Source organism: Lissotriton vulgaris, chromosome 5 (assembly GCF_964263255.1).
Source record: "Lissotriton vulgaris chromosome 5, aLisVul1.2, whole genome shotgun sequence".
Taxonomy (NCBI): domain Eukaryota; kingdom Metazoa; phylum Chordata; class Amphibia; order Caudata; family Salamandridae; genus Lissotriton; species Lissotriton vulgaris.
In genome coordinates, this window is record NC_141693.1 from 1,426,429,468 (window position 1) to 1,426,445,495 (window position 16,028).

Genomic DNA, 16,028 nt, shown 5'->3' on the forward strand with positions numbered 1-16,028 from the left:
TTGAACTGTATACATCCTTGACCTTCTGTGTAGGTTGCCGTTGCCAAGGCTTGTTGGTGTTCCAGCCAGACACCAACCCCTCAGTACTCGACATCCTTCTTTCAAAAACTTGTATCCTGCTCCTGGTCATCCTTGACATCTTCTGGTCCCTGTGGCTGCAGAGTCAAGAACTCCATCAAAGCACCTGAAGTACCCGACATTAGTGGGCATTCGTCTACTGAGCCCATGGTCACTCATAATTGTCCCCTCTGCTTTCGGGTACTCTTCAACAAGAATCCATCTTTGGATTCCAACAGACTCTTTTCTTCCTTCCAGGAGCAGCTCTTCTTCAAAGCCCTCCACTGGGTTTGATGGCGGTTTCCGACGCCACTTTAGACCTATGCACCAGTCTTCCATGGGATAGGTAACTCAGGTACCTTGATATCCATGGGTGAGTTGGCTCTCCAACCTCCTAACTTTCATGGGGTTTCTTCAAAGTCCACTGGGCAGGGTCCTTAAACACTAATACTTCAACCTCAACTTTCCCATAGAATTGTACAGAGCACGCAGTCGCGTTCCCACACTGCACCCATCCTCCGTGGGTCCCTACTTATTCACCGTGGGCGGTTCATTGGGGTCCCAGTAATTCTACAACCTCTTGAAACTGTCTTGACTCACGTCGTGATTTTTATACCACTATTTTAGAATATGGTTTGATCCCCCACTGGGGTCCACTGTTTATCAGTGCTATTTACTATAATTTCTGTGCTTAAGTATTGTGTGCTTTGTGAATATCTCCATGTAGGAGATAGTGTGGAATACTTAATAGTGTTATTTTAAGCCCTTCAATGCGGGGATAATTCCCCCACGGTGCTGGGGAAGGGGGGCCACGGGCAGCACCGCGGTGCTCGTGACGAGCTGAGCTCGTCACGACCACTCCCATTTTAATAGAATGCTCAGCACAGCGGGGGAATTATCCCAGCGTGTGAGCACCACGCGGGTCATGACGAGCTCAGCTCGTCATGAGCACAGCGCAACCGTGACTGAGCACGGAAGGAGTTAATATATACATATTTGTATAACTACTGTGTGGTTCTACTTTCATTTAACCAATGCTATAAGGTTGCATTCTGGTAAAACAAGCTGCTTAACATTCCTTTAAGACTAAGCCTGAAGGCTGCTCTCCACAGCTACCACTTGGATAGCTTTTTAAGGTTATCTTTGACCTCTCAAATCACCATATGGGTTGTTTGGACTGGTGCAAGGGGTCCACTTTAATTAGTGGACAGCATATACCAGGCCAAATTCTCACAGCATGTCTGAATTCTGCAAACGGCTTGTTGCCAGTGCAATACACACCAGGCCACGCCCACGCAACCTGCCAATCAAGATTTAAATATATATTGGCACTGGCCCTTAAAGAGCGTACCAGTAAAAGCAACACTCACTCTGACCATCTCCATACGAAACCTCTGTACCTCTCACATCAGGACCCTCTTGCTTTGCTATTATAAAATCTGCTTTCTGGGACCGGCAAAACAGTCATGCGCCGTGTCTCTGTTCTCCATGCTTGCTGAATTACAGCCTGCGCGGAGAACATGCACAGGCTCCCATTCCCTGGCTGAGCATCAAACTACGATGCTCAGACCAATCAAGACTCTGCATTGCAGCGTTGTGATTGGTCAGGGAAGCCTGGGTGCTTACCAATCAAAACGCTGCATTGGAGCATTGTGATTGGCTTGCCGAACCTGGCTGTGTTTCGTGTTCCCAGAGCCGATGGAGGAGAGCAGGAACTGAGACACGGAACCCGGCGGCAAGGTAAGCATTTATTTAACAGAATTCACATTTAAAAACCGGTTTCTGGCTATCAACTGTCTTCAGCCAGTATAGCTTGACTCCAGTGGGGTGGGGAGCATGGGACTCACATCTGAGCATACCCATCCCACTCGGAGTGACAAATGCAAAAACAACAGTTGACGGACAGAATGCAGAACAATGTCATACATTCACCCCAGTACAGAGATAGCCAGAAACCGGTCCTAGGATGCTTGATTCCGGTCCAGGAAAGACATGGCTTGGCAGTTCGGGCTGGACTGTTCCCATGGGGCACAGGGTCAAGGTTGATTTGCATATGGCCATGTCTGAACTGGGGTGGTGTGCAGTTAAAAAAAACGATGGATTTAGGCCCAGATCTCTGCACTGGGGTGAATGTATGACATTGTTCTGCATTCTGTCCATCAACTGTTGCTTTTGCATTTGTCACCCCGAGTGGGATGGGTATGCTCAGACGTGAGTCCCATGCTCTCCACACCACTGGAGTCAAGCTATCCTGGCTGAAGATGGCTGATAGCCAGAAACCGGTCCTAGGATGCTTGATTCCGGTCCAGGAAAGACATGGCTTGGCATTTCGGGCTGGACTGTTCCCATGAGGCACAGGGTCAAGGCTGATTTGCATATGGCCATGTCTGAACTGGGGTGGTGTGGAGTGCAAAAAAACAATGGATTTAGGCCCAGATCTCTGTACTGGAGTGAATGTATGACATTGTTCTGCATTCTGTCCATCAACTGTTGTTTTTGCACATATATGGTTATTACCAGATCGCTCATAATTTGCTAATATTTTATCAGTGTCTGTCTAGCTCACTGCACCCATGCATCCAGTTCAGGGCTAACACTTATGTGTTAGCTAGATTAGGTTAAATGAAGCAAATTAAGACTACACCCTCAGAACCCACTGATGGATTTAAATGAAAACCAATAACAAGAAACATGGTGCAGAATGGACAGGTTGCAGACTGGCTACTTAATGCCCACACTGCATTTAGAACCCTTAAACTGTGCCTCCTGTAAGGTATACAACCTTTAGCACACATTTTTTACAACGCACTACCATTACCACGCATCTTTTACAACGCATGCCATTACAACGCATAGTGCTTTGGGGCGATCTGACATAGGGAATGGATAGTGAATAGGTTAATTTACTATCCAATAACCTTCCCTAGTGTCCACGGGGACTGGTGTTGGAATAGTAAATTAAACTATTCACTATCCAGCACCCAAAGCACTATGATAAAGGTATCGCGTTGTAAAAAATGCGTGGTAATGGTATGCGTGGTAAAAGTGTGCGTGCTAACATCATATATCCCAAATGTAATTGTATACAGCAAACAAACATTTGGTATTTGCAAATAAACACATTTTGTTTTTCGTCTTCAAAACGGGGTTCCTCTTGGCACACCATTCTGTGGCGTGCTAAAATGTAACACAAATGTTTAATTTTTGATTTTGCCAATTTACTTTTCAGAAGAGACTTGAAGAGTCCCTAGTAATACATCTATTTATTGGGTAGTTAAGAGACTCTGAATGTTAAAGTGAGTGACTTGTTGAGTCAAATCCATGCACAGAGGCTATATCATGTTTCCTGCATAAATGATTTGTTATCCAAATTGGCTTTCTATTTTTCAAGTGCATACAGTGAAAACTACCACTTCATAAGTAAACTGAACAGAGGCTATACCTCTTTCATAGATCATGACACTTGCATTGATCTCCCATTCCGCCAATTGCAAAGCTTGGACTTCCAGAGTTGCTTGCTAATTATGCTCCGGCTTGACAGCACACTGTTGCCAGACAATTATGTGAGAAATACCAGGAGAGGGGCTTTGGCTCCTCCCACATATTGGAAGCCAGGAGCACATGTTCTGATTGGGCAGATGTTTTGTGCTCCCCCAAAAAAGTGCTTGCTCTCCACACAGCTGTGATCATTTTGTTTAGTTTTCCAGGTGCCTGAGTTTGAAGTGTGAGAGGCATACACTTGCCATTTTAATGCCATTAAACTAAATAATTTATGGCATTTATGGCAGCAGTACAGAAGGGAAGGAGGCACTCATTAACATACAAGAAGATAGCAGGAAGGCACATATGTAGAAAAACAGTCTTAGAAACATGGTCAAGCATGTTTTGTGTCATCCAATCTTGCATTCCCATTGGCAGGGATCAACTGATTGTTAGTCACCATAGAGTACACATGGAATCCAACATAGTAGACTTCAGTTGTCTGATCCAGGGGACCATGTAGATGGAGAAAAGGCACAGCCCTGTGGCACCAACCAAGCATTAGAAAATGTTTGGTAAAGGACAGTGATGTTCAGTCCTCTTGAAAGAAAGCAAAACCAGCAACAATTATTCCATCTGCCTTTGGTTGTGGGTAGCCATGTTGTGGAGTAGGAGCATATGTGTGTTGCTATCATGATTCATGTGCTGATCATATGTAAGATGCTGTCATGATTCATGTGCTGAGCAGTTGGGTGATGGTATCATCATTCATGTGCTGAGCATATGGGTGATGCTATCATCATTCATGTGCTGAGCATTTGGGTGATGGTATCATCATTCATGTGCTGAGTATATGGGTGATGCTATCATCATTCATGTGCTGAGCATGTGGGTGATGCTATCATCATTCATGTGCTGAGCATATGGGCGCTGCTATCATGATTCGTGTGCTGAGCCAATGGGCGATGCTATCATGATTCGTGTGCTGAGCATATTGGTGATGGTATCATGATTCATGTGCTACTTAGAAGTATCAAAGCACTAATGTGCATTGATGGTCTTCATCTGTAGATACCAATGGTTCCTCCCTATTGTTCATTGGAGCAGTCTCTTCATTGGGGTGGAAGTCAAAGCGGAAATCACTTAGAATGTCATGGGTTCAAGGTGGGTGGTTAGTTACCTAGGGACCAGCATTGCTATAGACTAAGCAAATCAAGAGAGGCCTGACATTGGGTAGAAATTAGTTGGGTCAGTCTTTTTAATGCGTGTTGTGAATGTGATAATCGAAAGGGTGTGTTTTTGGTGGTATGGATGCGTCGGTGAAAAGAATATTGACATTTGTGTCACACACTCAAGCTTCATGGCAAAATTGCTTTCCAATCTGGGTGCCGTCTGAGGTGTTATTGTCTCTGGGATATGCAATTTGTGCTGGCTAGAGAGCATTGCTCTGTGGGTGGTGGTAAGGTCGTTTGTTGGTCTACTTCTGTTTGTCATTACAAACCAAACAAATCAACTGAAACAATCTACTTTTGTCTGTGATTAAGCATGTATTACTCCTGGATATTCTTGAATAAGCATTGCCTAAGGCACAACTATTTAGCAAAAATGCCTTTCAAATCAAGGCTGCATAGCCTGGTGTATTCCACATTAGCTGGTGGAAGGACAAGGCAGGTATAAGGTTAAACCCTCAGAAACTTGTTGTCCCGATACTTAAAGAAAACACCCTGTGGTTTAGAAAAAACGTGAAAACGTACTTTTCCTGAATGGGGTCTGATGTCCTCTCACTCTGTGCTAAATAGCCATTATCATAGTATTCGATCCTGCTCACCCAGCACTCACCCACAAGTCTACTATATGCCTAAGACCTGCTTTCCACCTCAAGAAGTTAATTCGAGGTGTTTCCATCTTCCTTCTAACAACAGACTTGCCCTTTCTGTAATGGAGATTGAGATCCATTACCCCCACAGCATCTTGATCAACTGTATTACCTCATCGACCATACTTTGATCTTTTGCATATCTCTAATCCTGCCATATGTATGTGACTGTAATACCCCATTGCCCCTGCGCTTAACGATGGCATGTATAATGCATGCAGCATTTTTCAAAAAGCACTAAAATACAAAAAAAACAAAAATACTCATGGAAAATGGTTTGGGATCAGACTCCAAGTGGTGGCAACATGCATGGCGTACATTCTCATTTACTTTGGTCCGCTTCTGTAATAGGCCTTAGGACATATATGGCTTAAGCTCTTTGATGCATTTCAGTATACGCTACTGCTATAACTGGCTAGCTGATTTATTGGTCCATTAATGTTTTTATTGAACGTACAATAAGTTAAAGGTTTTTATACTGAACATAATTTTTTCTCTCAAAATTGTGAAATGAGATAGACTCATTGTCTCCGCCTCCTTAGCCAGCTCCTCTGACATAATGCTGTCTAACTATTTGGCTCCTTAACATCCTGGCGTCTCATTTCGCTTCCCCATCTCTTTGAAGCGCCACTGCTCCCCACTGCAAGGTTTACATTTAGGGTTGTGGGCATAATGTCTTCTAATGGCCATTTGGTCTTTGTGAATTCTCGAATGCAGAGGGAGGCTGAGCAGGTGCCCTACCTAGCAACTGCGGTCAACAATGTTTAAATATATTGAGAAGGGAGTAGGAACCAGGATCTCGCCCATTAAAGTCAACTTGAGAATAATGACCAGTGCTTCTGGGTCATGGGCCACAGGTGGGATGTAGGAAAATGGTTATCAAAGTTTTGTTTTTAGGCCCACATGCATCAAGCACTTTTGCATTCGCAAACGGTGCGATTCCTTAAAATCGGCCGTTTGCGAATGCAAAAGTGCTTTTTCAGATGCATCATCATTTCTGAATGGAATTCGCTGATTTTGCGACTTTCCAGAATGCGAATGCATTTAAGGAATCGCAAATTTGCGATTCCTTAAATGCAATGCATCATTCAGAAATGAAATTGCGAGAACAAGGTTTGGAAGTGCAAATTACCACGAGGTTGAACCTCGTGGTAAATTGCGAAAAATGTTTAAAATGTACTAATTTACATTTTAAACGATGTCATGTTACAGACACACATGTCCTTAGGACATGTGTGTGTGAAACATCCATTTCAAATTACATTTCGGGGGTGCAGGGGGGGGTCCTTTGGACCCCCCCCTGCACCCATGAAATTTTCTAAGTGCCATTCGCAATTTCCATTGATTCCTATGGGCCTTTTGGCCCATAGGAATCAATGGGAATTGCGAATTCGCAATTTTGAAGTCACAAAATATTTGCGAGTCGGTAAAAATTGCGAATTTTACCGAATCGGAAATATTTTGCACTTTCCATGATGCATCCCGTTTTGCGAATCCATATTTGCGATTCGGTAAAATTCGCAAATTTGGAAACGCAAAACGGGAGTTTGATGCATGAGCCCCTTAATGTTAATTTATGTTAGTAACTGCAACCGTATTGTTTCCAATCGAATGTCTATGCCGATTGAGCTCTTCCCTTATATTACAGAATGAGTATGTGATTTTCTATCGTCAGCTCACCAACTTTATTATTCTGTAGCACCCCTTCATTTTTTCTTATATATCTGCCACTTCTCAGGTCGCCATCTGTACAACTAACCAGAACCGTAGCCACACAGCTCCTGTAATTCCTGTATTCTCTCTTATTTTGACCTTAGTTCTCTATCTCCATACCTCGCTATCTCTGCAGACCCCCTACTCTTTGGCTTCCTCACGCTCACGCTTCATGGCATTTGAACTCCACTGCGTGTTTTCCTCTCCAGCTCAAATCACCCTTTTAGCCATCTATAGAATTCATAACTTGTGCATCTACCTTGCTCTTGATTCATCACATTCTCAGCTTCTTGTGTCTCTAACTAGCTAGCTCTGCACATTGTTGCCTATCACCAAATCCCCAACCTACAACAATGACATATGTCTGTTGTCGAGAACCCCCACTCCAGATCTGCCAATCACCATCTCAGGTCTGCTCCGTTGCCCTTCTTGAGAGCTTCCAACTCCTCGTACACCTACTTCCATGCCCTGCCAGTTTCCCTTCACCCACCCTCGTTGCTCCCAAAATGTTAGCCTTCTTCACACATAGTCCCCTCACCCCCATTGAAAAATTGTTACTTCATGATAGAACATACATGTTATAGAATATTTGTTTGATTTTTTACTGATGACATTCATATGAATTCACTCTTTATCCGTTTGCCCTTTCTTCCCCCACAAACAGCCTGCACCTGCAACTTCATGGGCACAATCGATGGGGGGTGCGATAAGGCCACTGGTCGATGCATTTGCCGCCCTGGCTTTGCTGGATCCCGTTGCGATGAGTGCCAACGCGGTTATTGCGACAAGCACCCAACTTGTGAGGCTTGCCATCCTTGCTTCCATTTTTATGACCGCGATATCCAAGGCTTTGGGGTGCAGCAATCTGTCCTACGGAATGCCAGCCAGAAGCTGGACGGGATGGCAGATACCAGCTTGGGTCCAAAGATCCTGCAGGCAGAGGCGAGCCTACAGCCCATTCAGAGGATCCTCGGCAACCCTCTGTTATCGGACAAAGAACTGATGCAAGTGAAGAACACGTTTTCTACAATGAGGTACAGTGCCCTTGCTGCTCAACTTGTACATTGTCCACTCCTTCTCCAGTGTTGGCTCAACTGCGCCCCCCTCTCACATTATAAACCCCGCAGTGTCTTCTGAGAGGGAAAGCAGGTTACTAACGGATGAGGTAACCAAGAGCCTAATATATGAACATGTTTTCTTGTTCCAAAGTCAGGGAGTCTCAACATCACAAGCACAAAACAGTGTGAGGAGTGTATTAAAGAAACTTTGCACTTCAGGAATGATTTTACGATTCTCAGAGTGTCTTTTGTGACCCACATCAATGCTTAAGAGGTATATTGTCCTTCCCTATGCTTCGAGTCGGTATGCTATGAATCAAAGATTTTCTACCACAATTATAGTCACAAACTACTGAACAGTTACTGGGACCCAAAAGGGGATGGCAATACATTTAGTGGTGCAGCTTCCACTTTGCAATCCCCGGTGCTAGCATTGAGGGGATACACAGTTGTCCAGGGGACTGCTGCACCCTCTCACCAGATGAACTTACCGAGAGGGGTGGCTTTCAAGTAAAATATTGATATTCAGCGAATGCGAATTCAGAGATTGATGTCTTCTGTCCTTCGCAAACCTCTCTCTCTCTGCATTCACAACCATTCGCAGAGGTTTTGCCGAAACGTTCCTGCCACTTGCATGCACAGGAGATTGTGCTAAGGAGATGGCACGACCTTCTGTGAATGGGCATTTCCTGTGCAACTGATTAGTTCATCAGTCACAACATAAAGCGAAAATCCGCGGTGCAAACCAGTGAGCAAAACACTGACTGGACTGAGAGCTGGTGTCAGTGTACCTGGCATGCCGTGGACTAAGGGATGACTGCTGAGACCTGTGTACAATTCATTTACCTCAGGTACAAAGCCTGGAGTCTGATTAAGTCTAATATACTCCTGAGTAGGATCAAATGAATACTTTCAAGAGAGGCTTTAGAATTTACAGGGCGCTAATACTTACAAACTGCAACAGCAAATGCTATTTATAATACTTAAAACTTGAAGTCATTGATGGATGACCGCAGAACACGTCAGGACTGATGTTTGCGATAAATGCTGTTTAATGCATATCTCATGTGTTGCCCCATCAGTGGCAAATATGGGAAAAAAGACATTATCCTTTAGATGAAAGTTTGTAAAAAAAACTTTTTCCAAAAATAGCTATTCACAAAACAATCCAACTCACACCCGTGACCAACTTTGAACTTTTTGTATGTTAAATCAGCTACTGGGCCTTTCCCTTCTAGACCATCATTCAAAAAATGGTCAGTGTTGATAGTGACAACAAATCATTGCAATCTGCTGACAATCTGGTGGCCTACATGAACTATAGTCTCAAAGAACCACATTTGTAGACATATACCTTGCAGAATGTGGGTGCTTCTCTTAATATGTTGAGAGACATTTCCAGTAGAAATCATGCTCCTGGAGCAAAACTCTGTCTTATAGGTGAACAGAATATAATTACTTTTAGCCCTAACGGCCTTATTTGGTGGGGCGAGGTATTTTCCAAAAGCAGGCATATGTCCAGATGTCCTGTTCATTGTATTTATTAGTTTGGTTTGAGTGGAGGGACGGCGCCACGCCCACCACAGAGGAAGTGATTGCAACTTCCAGGGCACAACCAATCAGCGACCTGCAGCTGACTCCCCACAGGCTCTTAAGCCACGCCCGCTTTTCACTCTGTTGATTTGAAACGTCGTGAGACATAGGAGAGCACGAATTTCGAGCGCTGGTAAAAATTAATGATTGCACACGATTTTAAAGTGTTGATATTGTGTTTTTAAAACTTGTAATTGCACTCACCCATTTACATGTAAAGCACACCTGATCCCGGTCCACCGCCAAAAGTTTGGTTTGAGTGGAGGGACGGCGCCACGCCCACCACAGAGGAAGTGATTGCAACTTCCAGGGCACAACCAATCAGCGACCTGCAGCTGACTCCGCCCCTGCCTATATAAATCATGTGTCCTCGGCCGCGCAGCGGGCGCACGCAGCGGGCGCGCCGCTGTCGCGCCGAAGTCAAGTCAAAGTCCTGCCCGTCTGCGCCCGTCCGCGACCAGACGTGGCCAGTGGCCATAACTCTTGGCTCCTCTAATTATCCCCATCATACCTACTCTAAAGAGACTCTTTTGGCATGTATTCCACCTACATGCTCCAAAGGTAAACTCATAAATTGTATACATACCCCTCTCACATGCTCAGAATGCAATCTCTGTCTTCTTTCCCTACCCTCTGAAATTGACGTAGAAACTGCCGACTTCCCACCGATGTGGCACTTACCAACTCCTACTCAATCCTTAATCGACCACTCTTTTATCAGTCTAAATTGTAGGTAACTACCTAAACATAAAAGGGACATTTTTGACCTACTCACAACATCGCAACCCACTGCACTTTTCCTTACTGAGACCTGGCTGACTAATAGCTCTGGTCCAGACATAGAAACTGCACTACCAGCTAACTATAGTTATATTAGCAAAAACAGAGCACATAAAGAGGGAGGCAGTATCGCCATTATTTTCCAAAACTCCTATACATGTCAATGGACAGATCTTGACATCCCTAATTGTGAATCTGGACTCTTTAAGCTCAGGCTATCTCCAAAATTCACTCTTTCTGGTGCTTTAATATACCGTGCCCCTGGCACTGCCAGCGCCTGTGCCAGCACTTTTCCTGAACTTATTGCACCATTTATATTAGAGGCAACAAATTTTTTGATAGTCGGTGACCTAAACATTCATTTAAATGACATCTCTAATCACACCAGCACCAATTTCATATCAGATCTATCTGCCCTAAGTCTCACCCTTCATAATGAAGGCCCAACCCACAAGGCAGGCAATCTCCTTGATCCAATCTTTTTCAATCAAGACAATATCGTCTGTAAACCATTGAAACCTATTCCCTGGTCTGACCACTATCTAGTGGAATTTATAATAGCAATATCACAACAAACCCGTTCTTGTAAAGCTCCATCTGGTCCCAGGGTAACAAGGAACTGGAAAAAGTTGGATACTACTAAACTAAATACTCATTTAAATGATACCAGACCATTCAACAATATAACAAACATAGGAGACGCTACAGCTATCCAAAACTGGCTTAGTTCGGCCATCAACATATGCCTTCCACAGAAAAATAAAAAACAAATTCCATTTCATTCCCCAGCTCCCTGGTTTACAGATGCACTTAGACTGGAAAAAACGGCCTGTAAAAATCTAGAGCGCAGATGGCGCGCCCACTATGATCCTGCACAAAAATCATTATACAAAGCAGCCCTTTTGAAATATCATGCCAACTGTGCATCAGCTAGAGCTGAATTTACTAAAACAAAAATTGAAAACGCTCAAAATCGGCCTAAAGCACTTTTCAAAATAGTTCAGGAACTTTCTGGGTCACCCTGCCAACCCAAAGCTCCATCCCTGAACACTGCACAGTGTAACGCTCTGGCGGAATTCTTTAGGAATAAAATTGATAAAATCTATGAGGAATTCAAAATTCCAACCAATTCTCCATCAGTTTTAAACCCCACGGTAAGCCTGTCCAAATCTGAAGAACCACACTCTTCTCTAGATGCTCACCCCAGCACCTAGTAAATTGGGTCCCCCTTACCCTACTTTCACTACAAGAAATTATAACAACTATTAAATCAGGTTCACCCCTCGACCCTTTCCCCCCTCAAATCCTCCGTTCACTCGACACTCATTCCCTTACGCTCATCTTAGAACTTCTTAACACTTCCTTGAGAGAGGCTGAAGTCCCTAAAGCATGGAAACATGCTATGGTCTAACCTCTTCTTAAAAAAGCCAATGCTGATCCAAACGACCCTTCCAACTTCCGCCCAATCTCGCTGTTACCTTTATTTTCCAAAATCCTTGAGAAACATATTGTTTCCCAACTCACCCATTTCACAGAATCCAATCACCTCCTTCACACATCCCAATCCGGTTTTAGGGCAGGTTTTTCAACTGAATCTACCCTACTCGGGGTCTCTGAAACCATACGCCGGCAAGTTGATGATGGGGAGACCGTGGCACTTATATTACTCGACCTTAGTGCCGCGTTTGACACGGTCTCCCACACCATCCTCCTCAACACCTTGCAGACCTATGGCATCACGGGACCGGCCCTGGCATTGCTTAAAAGTTTTCTCTCGGAGAGAACTTTTCAAGTCTTCTCTGCTACATCCTCCTCCAAACCCCACCACCAACCTTATGGAGTTCCCCAGGGCTCAATACTCAGCCCCTTACTATTCAATCTATATGTCAGTCCCCTTGCCAGCTTAGCCGAACAATCTGGGTTGTCGATCTACTCTTATGCTGATGACACCCAGATTGTTTATTCACTCTCGGCAAATGCAAATTCCAACCCGTCCTCCCTCCACTCTGGCCTTAACAACATTGCCAACTGGATGTTTGAGAATAAGTTAAAACTCAACGGAGGAAAAACGGAACTACTGCTGTTTGGAAAACAAACCTCCTTGTGGGGCCCACAACATTGGCCATCCCAGATGGGACCCACACCCACCCCTTCTAAATCCGCTCGCAATCTGGGCATAATTTTTTATGAAAACCTGTCCATGAAACAACAAGCTGTTAGAGTGGCCACCACGTGTTTTACCATACTCAAGTGGCTTAAGAAAATCAGGTGGATGCTCCCACAAAACACACTAAAAACCGTAGTCCAAGCCCTAATTACATCTAGGCTGGACTACGGCAACATATTATACCTGGGAGCATCCAAGGATGTTACAAAGAAACTGCAAACAGTACAAAATGAAGCTGCGAGACTGATATGTATGTTACCAAAAAGATCCCCTACGTCATCTTGTCTCCGGAGTCTCCATTGGCTCCGTATTGAACAACGAGCAACATTTAAAGCTCTATGCTTTATGCATAGAATCAAGGCTGTTAAGGCTCCTGCCTATTTGAGCTCTCTGGTCCAGCAACACACCCCCCCTAGAACCCTACGTTCCTCGACCCAACATAAGTTCCAGGTACCTAGGATAAATCGAGTCAGACAGGGAGGTCACTCCTTCTCCTATCTGGCCCCCACATTGTGGAACTCCCTTCCAATTCATCTTCGCACAAATGAATGCTATTTGCAATTCCGTAAGAATCTGAAAACATGGTTGTTCAACCAATAACTCGATTTTCATTAACTCACTATCTCTCCTTATTACTTGTTTCAGTTTCACTTTAGCGCCGGGAAACCTTAGGGTAGCTGTTGCGCTCTACAAAAAAAATAAATATAATAATAATAATAATTTAGAGTGCCATTGACATCAGTGCACTCTTACTATGGTAGAGAAGACGGTTTGGTGGATGTCCTGCATCCTTCCAACTCTTGACAAGGCCCTGTGCTACTCATTCCATGTTTGGTCAGACTCGGGTGGAAACATGTTGCCATCTGTATTAGAAAAACTGGGCGTTTGGTAAAACCCACACCTTTTGGACACTTCCAGGGCATATTTTGTCTGTGAAAACCAGATAGACTCTATCTAAGAACGGGCATTGGCAAAGCCAGTAGGTGTCGTCTATGCAAGAACTATTGGCTTTGCCATCATGTTTTAGCCATGTTGTAAACCATTGTGGCTGCCGTTCAGCATGGCTGAAAGTTAGGGAGGTAGAGGAGAGTGGCATGGAGTGGAGTGGCATAGAGTGGATTGGATTGGTGTATACTAGTGTGTCATAGAGTGGAGGAGAGTGGCATAGAGTGTCGGAGTGGAGGGTCACACAGTGGAGGGTCACAGAGTGGAGTGTTATAGAGTGTAGTGTAATAGAGATGCGTGTTGTAGACTAGAGCGCAGTGTCTGGGATTAGAGTGGTGTAGAGCAGAGTGGCACAGAGTGGAGGGTCATAGAATGGAGGGTTATAGGGTGGGGGTGTAGAGTGAAGGGGGCCGATTGGAGTAGAGGGGCACTGAGAGTTGTGGCATAGAGTGGGGAAGAGTGTCGTAGAGTGGAGTGGCATAGAGTGGACTGCCATAGAGTGGAGGGGCACAGAGTGGAGTAATGGGGCATAGCGTATTGTGGCACAGAGAGGAGTAGAGTGTCGTAAGGTGGAGTGGCATACAGTGGAGTGGAGCGGTGAACAGTGTTGAGGAGCGGCGTAATTACCTTGGTGGTTTTACTGCATCAGAATAGCCATGGGACAGCTGACACAGAGTTCAAGGACTTTCATGATTATTCCCAAAAGCTAACAAGCTAGCCTATGCCTCATAGATTGCTATCACTGAGGTCAATTTGTAGGAAGGTCTACACGGGTGGTACATAGTTTGTCTTTGGTGAAGAGCAGGGTAAAAATAACATTAGCAATTACTACTGAAAATTGAAATTTTTGCAGCGGTTGGTTAGTATAAATATATTTTTTGCTCCAATCACTTAGTGAAGTTATCATTTTTACAAAGATCAATTGGGGGAGATACCATGGCAGACTTGCCCTTCACTGGTGCATATTTATGTGATCTATAAGTGTCTCTAGAGTGCTTTCCTTGTGAGTCAGGTCATATGCTGCTTTACCACTCATACCGGTTGTGTATAATGATGCTGCTTGCACTAGTTTGCTTTGAGGACAGTCTCTGATATTGTAAGTGTACCGCCATGCATTCCTGCTCTATAACTGACTTGAATACATCTATCGTTTTATATTAGGGTTGCTGCTCAAAAGGTAAACCCTGATTTACCACACATGGAAGATGCGTCCACTCTTTCGTCTGAAATGAAAACGATTAACAGCCTCCTTCTCACTGTGAACGGCGAGTACCTGAGTAAGAAGATGCAGTACGATAGCACTGGCAATGGCGGCACTTCAGGTATAGTCTGTCTTCTCTTATCATTGTGCCCCCTACAGCGTCACTTTCTGTCCATCACCTTTTGGGACCAGCCGATAAGGTATGCTTTATGCAGGGTAGATTTGCATCATGGATCACCAGGTGGCAGGTCGACTCTTAGAGCCAAGTGGAATTCATTTAGCTTTATTTTCATATTGTTAGAGTTAGGGAACAGGGTCGTCATACAAGAGTCTAGAGCCATTCATGTAGGTTATTTATTACACTTTAGGTGTTCAGGCTCCAGAACCAGCAGGTTGGTCCTTTCAAGGTTCCATCCCCCCTCCAACTGTCCCTGACCACACACCAACATTCCATTGCATTATTTACTCATCAGCATTCCAGGCTTCAGCTCAGACATACGGGGAATGAACACGCAGCATACTACACATATTTAGCGCCAATGTTTTTTTTCTGAAAACTATTATTGCTACATGTGTAGTGAGTGTGACCATGCGCAGTGCTTCTGGTGATATAAGAAATTATGAAATATATTTGTGTTTTGGCACTCAGGGAACAGGATGGCTCTTGATTAACTTTGTTTGCTCTCACACTGAAAAAGATTCACCATGTAACACAAGCAAAAAAAAGCATTATAACACGCTTCTCCACGTCATGAATACACTGAAATCTTGTTAACTGTGCAGAGAAGAGTGGAGTTGTAGAGGGCCAGTAATGCTGCATTCACCTCATCAGCACATTACCTGCCTCTAGCATCCACGGACAACCTATAGGGGCAGTCTACTTATACACTGTGAGCATTGTACAACAACAAGTAACCTACATTGTTGATGTTTATCACGCTTTCTTGCGATAACTTATCAAAAAGTTTCTATTGTTGAGTTAGTGATTCATAATAATTTCAATTGCCTTACTCAAGGGGATTCAATTTCAATTGGAAAATTAATCCAAAAAGGCTCTTTTTGTAATTGACACTAATGACTTGACTGAAGAATGTATTTTTCATAATCATCCCATGTATTCTGTTACTAAGGAACACAAAAAAAACCTTTCTGTTGACT

The 16,028-nt window shown here is 44.0% G+C and overlaps 1 protein-coding gene across 2 annotated transcripts in view; it reads left to right on the forward strand.

Moving 5' to 3' along the window:
- The window catches only part of LAMB3 (laminin subunit beta 3), a 202,737-nt gene that overhangs the window by 161,486 nt on the left and 25,223 nt on the right, over nt 1–16,028 (forward strand). For both annotated transcript variants that reach the window (XM_086923366.1, XM_086923367.1), the window contains 2 exons: nt 7,791–8,160; nt 14,831–14,991. In XM_086923366.1, coding sequence (XP_086779492.1) covers nt 7,791–8,160; nt 14,831–14,991 — 531 coding nt within the window. The remainder of the gene's footprint in view (nt 1–7,790; nt 8,161–14,830; nt 14,992–16,028) is intronic.